Below are 12,487 nucleotides of genomic sequence, written 5' to 3' on the forward strand. Positions count from 1 at the left end.
ACTTCAAAGCTGCTTCATTTTCATTTTCTTGACTTCCTCCTTTGCCACTCAAAATAGCCTTTTATCTTTAGCTTTCTGGTTTTCTTTGCATTTATCTCTGAGGAAGAATGTTCTTATTTCCCCCCTGCTTATTCTCTATAAGGAAGCCTGGTGGCACAGTGGTTAAAGTGCCCAGCGGCTACCCCAAAGATTGGCAATTGGAACCCACCAGCTGCCCTGCAGGAGAAAGATAGGTCCATCTGCTTCCGTAAAGATTTATAGCTTCGGACACTGTACAGGGCAGCTCTGTTCTGTCCTGTAGGGTCGCTATGAGTTTCGATCTACTCCATGGTTGTGGGTTTGATTTTTTTTTTTTTCTCTCTTCAGACATCTCCCATCATAGCATCTTTCTTGTAACTTCAGCTTCTCCTTCAGTTTGTTGTGTTAAATAGCAGAAAGAGCTTGCCCCAATCTTGCTGTTTGCTACTCTTGTGGTCTCTAACTATAAAATCAGAAAACAACATCAAGAAACGCAGCTGCCGTCATTTAGGTGACCACACGTGTCTCCGAGCTGAACTGCTGTATAAACCTCGATGGCTCAGAGCTTTCTGAAGTAGTCCTCCAGGGCTTTCTTCCAGCATGCCTCTGGGTGGGTTCTAATCACCAACCTTTGATTTAGTAGCCCAGCAGTTAACCTTTTATGCCACCCAATATCTTCCTAGAACGATCAGATTCTCTTTATACAGTTCATTGTTTTTGAGAATAGGAGATTGCTTGCCATTTGCAAAGTCCCACACATTCATAAAGCATAACGATTATTCCTGGACCCTTGATGGCTAACCTATGCTGTAGGGTCCACAAATCTCAAAGCCACCCCCACCCCCACCCGACCCCCCTCAATCTAGCAATGTCTTCAGCCACTGCCCTGTTCCCCTATCTTTGAATCCTGGCTTCTTCAAAGCTTATGTGCCCCTCGTTCCCTAACTTCCTTGCCATCTCCTCACTCCTCCACGCCTGGAACACAGTCTTTACCAGAGCCACTCAATTGAAACTGCTGGTCCTCTTTAAGAGCTAAACTGCACGATTGATGACCTTACCTTGCTGAGTATCTATGTTCCGTGTTAGCCAGTACTGACAGGTTAGCAACACGTTTCACTCCAGCTCCATCTCCCACATCCAATTCATTGACAAGTCATGCCATTTCTACCTCTGCCACACATCGTGCCTGTGGATAGGTTTTTCTTACTTCCAGGGCCACCCCTTGAGCTTACTTTTCATTTCGTTTCCTGGTTTAGCACAAAAATTTAATTTTTCTGCTTTCAATCCCTGTTTCTTCTCACCCATCATGTCGCAGGCTAGGAGATCAAACTCCCTATATCCTGGCTTCTGGCATGTTCTTCCAGAGCTGACATGGATGTCATCGCAGGTCAGAGCCACTCCCCCTGCATGTGGCCCCTTACTTCAGCCTGGGTTAGCTTTCTAAGCTCTCTCCCATCACTTCCTTGCCGCCTCCTCACTCCTCCACGCTTTGAACACAGTTTTAGCTGTGTTCCACCACTTTCTTCTCTGATCGCCTCTGAACGTGGGCATGCTCCTACTTCCTCCGCAAATCATTTCAGTGAAATGGCCAGTTACAAATTAACATCACCCGAGGCCTCCTGAAGCTGATCCAGCTTCCCTCACCTGATAGCAAGAATTTATCACCCGAAGCCCAGAGATGCCTGTAGTCCTGTCAGCTGTTTTCTTCCCATTGTTATAGTGTAATGGGCTTTTTGACTTCTCTCTAAAAACCAAACCGCCATCCATTCCATGGCTTAAAGGAGCCTGCTTCCTAGAATTACATAAGAAACACATCCTCTGGCACTGTAAACTCTGTAAGCATGAACCTGAGGAACAGTAAATTAGATATTAAATCAGACTACTTCCTCAAGGTAGGCTTGAAAATGCTCAAGATGCCAGGTGAAAGTTCATTTATTTTACCTCACCTGACAATGCGTGAGATCATGTCATTTCCAAGGAATTGGGGAAGGAGGGTCACAGAATATGCTGGTGTTAGGAAGCATTCCTAGTGGCGTGGTTGACATTCATCAAGCATCCTAGTTGTGCAGTGGTGAAAGTGCTCAACTGCTAACCACGAGGTCTGCCCTTTGACCCTTTCAGCCATCCTATGGGAGGGAGATGCAGCAGTCTGCTTCTGTAAGGATTACAACCTTGGAAACTCTGTGAGGCAGCTCCACCCTTGTCTTGCACGGTTGCCATGAGTTGGCAACAATTTAATGGCAATGGGTTGGTTTGGGTTTTGTATTTTAGCATTCATCTTGTTCCTGTCAGTAGAGCTTACTCTAGTCTCCACTGCCCGCTCTGTCCTCCTCGTGTGATCACTTACAGGTGTGCAGATTGTTTAGGACTTTAAAATTGGCAAGTCATCTCCCATCCTTAAAATAAATAATGAAATGGCAGTGCCGGAAAATGTTAGCCTGTTGTGCTTAATAACCCTTAAAGGTGTTTGCATTCAATGGGGTACCACTGGAGGCAGAAGCTGTACAGAAAGACCAATGGAGTTCATTTCACTACATCCATGACTGACTACTTTCTTATCTGGTACGGAGCAATCATGAGCCCTTCAGGATTTTATTTTCCTGAAAGGAGCCCTCGTAGCATAACACTTAAGCTCTCACCTGTGCACCAAGAAGTTTTTGGTTGACCCATCAGTCCCTTTGACAAAGATGTGATGCTTCCAAAAAGATTGACAGCCCTGAAAACACTATGTAGCAGTTCTAGTCCGTCCTATAGGGTCCCTATGACTTGGAATTCTATTTGACAGGAGATTAGAGTTTGTTTTGCTTTGTTTTTGTGGAGGGGGTGTTAATCTTTCCGAATATTATCCTTGCCCCCATTTGAAAGATGAGCAAACAGAGGCACATTGAGATGTTTTAACTTGCCAAAAGTTAGGTGCCTTGTAAGTGGTGGAGCTGAAGTTTGAACCTGCTTAGAAATCATGCTTTAATCTACAAGCTGTATTCCACTACCATTTGACTTGAAGATAGTTACCTAGGGTCATAAGTGAGGGAGAGAGGAGTTAAGAGGGTATTGGGCAGCATGCCTTGATAACCACCAAGCTCTCTGCCATCAGGTCAAATTTGGCCCATGTCGGTCCCATAGATATTATAGAGCTGCCCTGGTGGGTTTCTGAGACTGTAAATCTTTATAGGCATAGAAAGCCTTATCTTTCTCCCTCGGGGCAGCTGGTGGTTTCAAACTGCTGACCTTGTGATTAGCAGCCCAACATGTACCCCACTACATAACCAGGTCTCCTATCAGAAAGCCCTATCAGAATCCTAGGATTAAAGTGGCAATTTCCAGGCTCCAAAAACATTTTTCATTTTTCAGCCCCCTTTAAAACTCTGAATACAAACCCACTGCTATTGAGTAGCTTCTGACTCCTGGTGACATGATAGGGTAAGGCAGAACTGTTCATTAGGGTTTCCAGGACTCAATCTTTATGGGAACATACAGCTTCGGTTTTTCTCCCTCAGCACAGCTGGTGGGTTTGACAGGCTCAGCTTGTGGATAGCCACCCAAGGCAGCACCAGGGTTCCTTATCACCACCACCCCCTTTAAATGTTTAAATAAAGCAAATTGAGTTCTTACCTGGACACCAAATCTTCAAGGGCTTAAGAGCGGAGTTAGATAGCGCCTGCGAGTTCAGTCTGATGCATCCGGCTTTTCACATATGCTGGGAGAGGGGTTAAGTGAGATAGGCCAACTCTGGGTCTAGGACCTCTGATAGATATCAGGTGACGGGGAAATCAGCAGCTTCTGCCACCTTGGGCTTTGCCCCGATTATTTTGGTTGAACACACTCTTACAAGAGCCGAAGTGAAACCAGGACGTTTCACTTCTTGAAACCGACCCCAGGGGACTGCCTGGTGAGCTTCATGCTATTAAGTGGAAGAATTTTATAGCCCCCACCCTGCAAACAGGTGTGGGTAGTGGGTCCCCAAGGACAAGAAGGACTCTAGAAATTCTCCAAAGATGGGCTTGTGGGACTGACATTTACCTTTTTATTTCATTTTTAAGGGTCAGTGGAGAGGAGGCATCCATGCAGATAGATTCAAGATTAATTAAGTCCATACACTAGGGAGCATTGAATGTAGTCGTCTCCAAATATTTGTTTCGTTAGCTACCTAAGGCTATATTTAGGTGATTATTTGCCTGCCTAATCTAAAGTGCTGAAGTATGGTAGTCATATTTTAACAGTAAGACCATCTGCCGTTGAGCCAATTTCAACTCACATCAATCCCATGTATTTTCACAGTAGAACTGTATTCCATAGGGTTTTCAATAACTATGGTCTTTCAGCAGCCCTTGTGGCACAGTGGGCTAAGCATTGGTCTGCTAATCCTAAGATTGGCAGTTCAAGCTCACCAGACACTTTAAGGAAGAAATATGAGATTTTATACTTTCATAACTATTTGTAGTCTCAGATACCCTACGGAGCCATTATGAATTGGAATCTATTTGATCTTTTGGAAGTAGATCACTAGACCTTTGTTCCTACTCCATCTCAGTCTAGAAACTCCATTGAAAATTGTTCAGCACCATGGACACATGAAAGCCTCTACTGCCAGAGAGGTGGTAATTATGTGTGAGGTGCTTTGGCCAGGGATTGAACCTAGGTCTTCCGCATGAGAAGTGAGAATTCTACCACTGGCCTATCTTTTGGCATTTGTAAGATTTATTGGTAACAACGGTACCTGGAACATAGTATACTAGTAGTTCCAAAATTGCTAAACTTCAATAGCTACTATTCTCTTTTATAGTAAGTGACTCTGGGTATTGATGAACTTTCAGCATTGATGTAAAAGTCGTGAGCCAAGCCACTCTGCCAACCAGCTCCTCTTTCCATGTGTTGATGTAGTAGAAGTCATTGAGTGGAGCCACTTGGAAGAATTAGCAGGAGCTGTCACCATCCAACGAATTAGATGACTTGCCACCCAGACCTGGGTTTGGTTCCTTTCCCTGTTTGTACAGAAACAATAACTCACATTGTTGTTCATTAGTTGAATGAATGCATGGCTAACAGAGGAGGTTGGCACCAATATGACCACAGGGATTAAAGAAAGGAGGAGATAATATTGCAATCAGTCAGGGTGTGTTTTATCCGCCAGAATGTCTCTAACCGCCTTCCCCACCTTGGATCTCCTTTTTTGCTCCAAAGAGTTGTCCGCCTTAAGATTGTATGTTTTTCTTCACAAGCAGCATTCATTTCTAAAGAATGTTAGAACACCTCTTTCTTTTTACAATGCTATTCCGCGTCATCTCTCATAATTACTTCAGGCTTATTGGCCCCCAAAGATTGAGAAAAACAGAGCAATGAATAATTCGATAACGGTGAAGACCATCAGCATAATAAAAATCCCCTGTAACAGAAGAAAAAGAAAAATGAAGGCGTATGGTGTTAACACAGTAGCAGTGTTTTCTGAAGGCCGCGGTTCGAACCCACAGCTGCTCCAGAGAAGAGAAACGAAGCTATCTACTCCTGTAAAGGTTTAAAGTCTCAGAAGCCCAAAGGAACAGCTCTACTTTGTTCTACTACATTGCTACAAGTTGGAATTGACAGTGAATTTGGGTTTCTTTGCAGAGTTGGGAGGATATGACAACTTGTCTCTTTCATTCAAAATGTTATTTTAATGTATTCATTTACACAATTTAAATTTTTATTGTGATTTGAGTGAAGGTTGCAGCACAGATCATCAGTTTGACTTTCAACAACTCATACGCATCATGTTTCATCTCATTCATTGCAGCCTCCTTTATGTAACATCATTCATTCCGCTTCCTTCCTGCCTTTACTGTCTCCATTTCCCTTTCTCTTTCTTCCCTGATCTCTGTGGATACATGCTGCTCCTTGATCACAAATGGAAGTGCACATCTCCCTAGTGTTAATGTTCCCCGTATGGACCTGTACACTGTTTGACTGAAAACTGAGCAGGAGGGTGGGTGTTCAGTTCCATACCTGAAGGGTGATCAAGGGTCACAGTCTCAGGGTCTCCACTAGTCTCTAATTTGAGCAAGCCTGCTCCCTTTCATGATTTTGAGTTTTGTTCCACCTTTTGCTACCACCTTATATAGGATCTTCTAATGCAATCCCTGTCAGAACAGTTGAAAGTGGTACCTGGACACACTAGTCCTTCTGGTCTCAGGGTCATGGTAACTGTTTTTTGCTTGGTCCATTCACTCATCAGACTCATTGTTTCCATGGGCTTTATTGTCATCATTCTCTTTTCCCTCTCTCTGGACAGGGCAGTAATACCAGTAGTTATACCTTAGATGGCCACTCACAAGCTATTAAGATCTTGTTACTCACCACAGTGGGACGTAGATTGCAGAACCTTATTTTGTGGCCTGTGTTATGCCAATTGACCTTTGTGCCCTCCCAAGACTATGGTGTTGAGTCTCCAGGCTCAGGACCTCCTTCCCTCAAAGTGTTTGGTCATGTCTAAGAAATTTTCATAAAGTTTCCCTCTGTATGATCTGCTACATTCATAGAGTGGCAGCCAGGTAAATACCCATGTACAAACATCCTCTGTCAAACCTGTGTATAATTATGGGTATAGCTCTAACTTCTTCTCCCACACCCATTTAGCCTGTATTACTATCCATGTGTCTGTCATTGTCATTGCAGGATTGTGTATATAACAACAGTTGCCTTGGTTGCCTTTAACTCTTGCATCCCTCTCACTATCTTTCTTGCCTCCATCATGTTGTACCAACCTCCCTCTAATTGTATACTGCTTTTCTCTTCATCCACGTTCTTGACGTCTACATGCTTTTCTCTCTGTTTGTAACTTTTGTAACTATACTTTTCACCCTTTATAGTTTGTGATCATCTTTGTTACAAATTGATGTCTCTGCTTCCCAATTGATATCTCTGCTTCCCTACAAATCAGTCTTGTAGATTTGTTGAACTTTGGATACTTCCATCTCTGGGTTTAAGCATGTTGCTAGGAGAGATGAGCGTCTTTGAAAGGACAGCATGCTGAGTTAAGTAGGCCAGTGACAAAGAGGAAGACTCAGTGAGATGGATTGACACGGTGTCTATAACAATAGGCTCAAAAAACAATTTGAGGATGGCACAGGACTCGGCAATGTTTTGTTCCTCTGTGCATGGGCTCTCTGAGTCACGGGTGACTCGAGGCAGCTAGCAAGAACAGTCGCATCTTTGGGTTGCCCTCTGGGTGGTGGTGTCAGGTATGTGAATCTCAGTTCTTGTATGTCATTGCTCCTCTGTGCCTGAAGATCTCCCTTTAGTGTTCTTTGTGAAGCTGGCCGGGTTTTATAAAGTCCTTTAACTTCTTTTTATTAGCAAATGTCCTAATTTCATCTTCATATTTGAAGGAGAATTTTGTTGGCTCTATGAATCTTAATTGGCAATCTTTTTTTTTTTCTTTCAAAAATGGCTTTCTTGCCTGTATGACTTCTGCTGAGAAATCATGAGTCACCTTTGTATGTAACTTTTCATTTTTCCCAAACAACTCTTAGGATTCTTTCCTTATCTGTTGATTTGGAAAGTTTGTTAATTATATGTCTTGGTGCTCTGTTCTGTTTGGGGCTTGTTCATCTTCGTGAATATACAGTTTTCTTGTCTTACATAATGTTAGTGGTTTTATTCAAACTTTTCAACAATTTGCTCTGTATTTGTGTGTGTATGTGTGTGTGTGCTTGGGGTAGGGGAGTTGTCTCTACCTGTTCTGGAGTTCTGATCTCATGCTAATCTTCTTGATGATTTGCCACATAGTTCTTAGATTTTCTTCTGACTTTTCCCATTTCTTTTTGATTGTTTTTTTACCAGATGAGCATTGAGAGATTTGTCTTAAGTTCACGAATTTAGCCTTCCATTGACTCAATTCCACTCCTTTGTCCTTTCAACTTATTGTACCTTTCTGAATTCTTACTATTAGTTGGGGGTGGGGTGGGGGGGAGGGGAGATTTCTTTTTGCTGTTGTATGATTTTTTGTTTTTCACTTATTTTGTCAATTTGATTTTGTAGTGTTTTCTTTAATTCCTCTAAAGTTTGTTTCCTTTGCTTTCATCCACAGCTTTAGTTATCACAGTTCATTGAAGAACCCAAATATTATCCTTTTGAATTCATTATCAGGTAGCTCCAACACTATTTTCCCCTTAGAAAGGTCTTCTGGCTCTGTATTTTGGCCACTTGTTTGAGCCACTCAACTCAAGATAAGGAGAAACAAAAATATGGTAGTGATTGGAATTTGAAATGTTCAAAGTATGAATCTAGGAACAGACAGGAAAGAAAGAAAACATCAAAGTGGATATAGAAGGGACTATGAAACTTGCTTTTAATCATAGAGTACCTAAAGGAAATGGAGGAAAAGATGATGTCAAAGAGCTGGATAGAAAATTTCAAAGGGCAGCTCAAGAAAACAAAGCCAAGTATTACAGAAAACCAAAAGGGAAGAACATGTTCAGCATATCTTAAACTGAAAGTTGAAGAAACTTCAAGCCTCAAGTTGCAATCTTGAAAGATTCTATTGGTCAAATATTGAATGATGTAGGAAGTGTCAAGAGAAGATGGAAAGAATACACAGAGTCACTGTACCAAAAATAACTAGTCAACATTCCACCATTTCAGAAGGTAGCATATGAGCAAGAGCCAATGATGCGGAAGGAAGAATTTCAAGCTGTGGTGAATTCATTGGTCAAAAATCAGGTTTCAGGACTTGATGGAATACCCAATGAAATGTTTCAACAAACTGATGAAGTACTGGAAACATTTACTCATCTGTGCCAGGAAATTTGGAAGACAACTCCTTGGTCAACTGGCTGGAAGAGATCCATATTTGTGCCTATTCCAAAGAAAGGTGGGGGGGACCCAACAGAATGCACAAGCTATAGAACAATATCATTGATATTGCGTGTAAGTAAAATATTGTTGAAGATCATCCAGCAACAGTTGCAGCAGTACATTGACAGGAAACTGTCAGAGGTTCAGGCTGAATTCAGAAGAGGACATGGAACAAGGGATATCATTGCTGATGTCAGATAGGTCTTGGATCAGGACAGAGAATTCCAGAGAGATGTTTACTTGTATTTTATTGACTTTGCAAAGGCATTTGACTGTGTGTACCATCAAAAACTATGGACAGCCATGCGAAGAATGGGATTTCCAGAACCCTTCATTGTGCTTTTTGGGAGCTTGTACATAAATTAGGAAGCAGCTGTGCAAACAGAACAAGGGGATAGCACATGGTTTAAAATCAGGAAAGGTGTGCATCAGGGTTGGATCCACTCATCATACTTGTTCACTTTTTATGCTGAGAAAATAATCAGAGAAACTGGCTTCTATGAAGAACAACGTGGTATCAGGATTGGAGGAAGGCTTATTAACAATCTGTGATATGCAGATGACACAACCTTGCCTGCTGAAAGTGAGGAGGACTTGAAGCACTTGCTGATGAAGATCAAAGATTGCAGCCTTCAGTATGAATTAGAGCACAATGTAAAGAAGACCAAAATCCTCACAACTGGACCAATAGGTACTATCATGATAAATGGAGAAAAAGTTGATGTGTGCAAGGATTTGATCTTCCTTGGATCCACAATCAGTGTTCATGGAAGCAGCAGTCAGGAGATCAGAAGGTGTGGTGCATTAGGTAAATCGGAGGCACAGACCTTTTAGACTAAAATTTAGAGAGTTGAAAAGCACAAATGTTGCTTTCAGACTTAAGTGCGCCTGACCTGACCCATGGTATTTTCAGTTGCATCATCTGCATGGGAAAGTTGGACACCGAATAAGGAAGATCAAAGATGAATCGATGCATTTGAACTGTGTTGGAGAAGAATATTGAAAGTACCATGGGACAAACAAATCTGTCATAGAAGAAGTACAGCCAGAGTGCTCCTTTGAGGCAAGGATGGAAAGACTTTGGGTATACTGTCAGGAAAGACTAGTCCCTGGAGAAGGACATCATATTTTGTATAACAGCGGCGAAGAAGAGGAAGACCCCCAACGAAATAGACTGACAAGGTGGCCACAATGATGAGCTCAGGCCTAGAAACCATTGTGAGGAGGGAGCAGGACTATGCAGGGCTTCGTTGTGCATAGGGTTGCTTTGGGTCGGAACTAACAACAACAACAACATTTTGTTTCTTCATGTGAACGGAAATTACCTGTTGGTTCCGAGATATTGTGGTGGTGTGTTTGTATTTAATTTGTGATTGTATGTTGGTGTGGATCGAAAATGTGAGTTTGTGTGCAGTTCTCTGTGTGGTGTTCATGTAGCACCGTTGGGGTTTTGATTGGGGTGGGCTATTGTCTGTTGATGATTATGTGATGCAGGACTTGGTTGTGGCTATGGTGAAGTAAATTTTCTTAATGTGGGTCTTCTAGCCATAATCCTTTTAATAGTATATTATACATTCTAGCCTCTATATCTGTGGTTATAACAGAGAGTTCTCTGTTACGCTAATGGACAGGATTAAGATGGGGTGTATTCTGAATCTCCACCTTACTAGAGAGTGTGAATCTAGTCACTGCCCTTTGTTTCCCTGGTCAGCTGAAAGACAAAAACTACATCTACATCAATTCCTTTCCTCTGTGTATACGAGAGCTCTCTTGGAGGCAGAGAGAGAGAATTCTGGGGACCCTCAAGAAGAAGAATCACCAGTGGAGCACCATAGAGATCCCTGCCTAAAGTGGTATAGGCCAAGGCTAGAGGTTCCAGAAGCCATGGCAAGGAGGCCATGGGACAAATCAAAGGGTCCGTGGTGAGACAGAGCCAAGGGGCTGTGCCCCTGAAGCCAGGGACTATGAGGTGGAGTGGCAGTCAGGCTTCCTCGCCCACAGAGGAAGAAGCCTAGGATCTCTGTGACTGAGAGACTGAGGACCAGAGAGAGACTTGGCTACTGACAGAGGAGAGGTGTTGCTGTTGATTAATAACTGTATCCTTAATGTTTTCTGATCTTGACCAGTAGAAACCTACTAGCTTCCCTAATACCCTCCCGGAATTGTGAGTGTTGTCTGTGAGTTTTGTGCGGCCATTGAAATGGATTATAGAACCCAGCAGAAAAGTCAATTGTCCTGGGAGGAACAGAGTTTCTGCCTACCTAGATTGTTGTCTGGGGTCAGAGCACCTAACTTTGAAGTCATTTGTGTTACCTCTGCAGGTGGCTGAGGTGAGAGTGCTTTCAGGCCCAGAGTGCAGCTCAGAGCAAGGCAGTTCACTCTCACACTTAGCATTCTCAGTGCTCGTTATTCCTTCTCGTATGTCTATGTCTTCCTTTGGAACAATTTCTCTTCTGTCTAGAGAAATCCTTTTGTACCTTTCATGCAAGCCTGCCAATGCCATTCACACTTCCTTCTGATTTTTGTTGTCTGGTATATTAAATGTCAGCTTCACGTTGGAAGGACATCTCAGGAGGCAGAGAATTCCAAGTGGACAGCATTCCAGCTCTTCCAAGCTGTTAATTTCTGGATTCCATGGAGCCTCATCTCAAAGTTAGGTGGATGTTTTCCCTTTGATTCTTTGAACTGGAAGTGTTCCTCTCACCTCATCCCCCACCACCCCCCATTGCTTTTCAGATTCCTCTCCCTTTCGTCCCCCTCCCCCAGCACTTTGACTGTGATATGTTTATATACGGCTTTCTTTCTTTTGATCTCCCTGCTTATGATTCAGAGAGCTATAGAGCTATTTGAATCTGTTTTGTCTTCTATCAGTTTTAGAAAACTATTAGCCAGCATATTTTTGTTGTTTAAATCATAACTTTCATTACTTTTTCTCTTGAAAAGAAAAAAAAAAGGTTTCTGGTTCTCAAATTACATGTATATTACATCTTTTTATTTGGTACTATTTGTCCCTAATGTTATTTCTAGTGTTTCCCATCGTCATTTTCTCTTCAAGCTTTTTAGTCTTGACATTTTATTCTGTATCTTTTCCTGCCTATTTGTTTTATCTTTTGATCTTTTAATATACTGATCAATTCAGAGTTCAGTTAACAGGTTATTCAGTTTTTAAATTCCATGTGATTATTTCTAATGAATGTCTGTCCCTGGGTAATATTTTCCTAACTTGTCCTCTTCTTTCTGAATCTAACAACCCTAGTTATTTTTTACTTTTCTGTCTGATAAGACCACCATCTGGATCACTTTGGGGTGGTTTAAAATTGTTATTATTATGATTTTGTCCCCCCCCCCCAATTCAATCCTACTTTCTGGCATGACTATGATTATTATAATCAAGTAATAGACAAAATAAAATAAACCAAAACCCCAAGCCCATTGCTATTGCTGCAGTTCGGACTCTTAGGCATTCTCTAGGACAGAGTGAACCTGCTCTCTCGAGTTCCTTAGCCTGTCCTAGTTTTACTGGAGCAGACGGCCTCTTCTTTCTCGCTCAGACTGACTGGTACATTTGAATTGCAGCCCAATTCATAACACACTGTGATACCAGCTCTCCAAGAGTAGTCAGAATATGAAAAATGAGAGA

The 12,487-nt window shown here is 42.2% G+C and overlaps 1 protein-coding gene across 1 annotated transcript in view; it reads right to left on the bottom strand.

Moving 5' to 3' along the window:
* Positions 1-5,303: 5,303 nt before the first annotated feature.
* MS4A5 (membrane spanning 4-domains A5) overlaps positions 5,304-12,487 on the bottom strand; it is a 22,419-nt gene continuing 15,235 nt past the window's right edge. The window contains exon 5 of the mRNA XM_030887514.2: positions 5,304-5,401. Within this exon, the coding sequence (XP_030743374.1) occupies positions 5,321-5,401 (81 nt within the window). The 3' untranslated portion in view covers positions 5,304-5,320. The remainder of the gene's footprint in view (positions 5,402-12,487) is intronic.

Source organism: Echinops telfairi, unplaced genomic scaffold (genome assembly GCF_000313985.2).
Source record: "Echinops telfairi isolate 266 unplaced genomic scaffold, ASM31398v2 ScPeMD7_7416;HRSCAF=8454, whole genome shotgun sequence".
Lineage (NCBI taxonomy): Eukaryota > Metazoa > Chordata > Mammalia > Afrosoricida > Tenrecidae > Echinops > Echinops telfairi.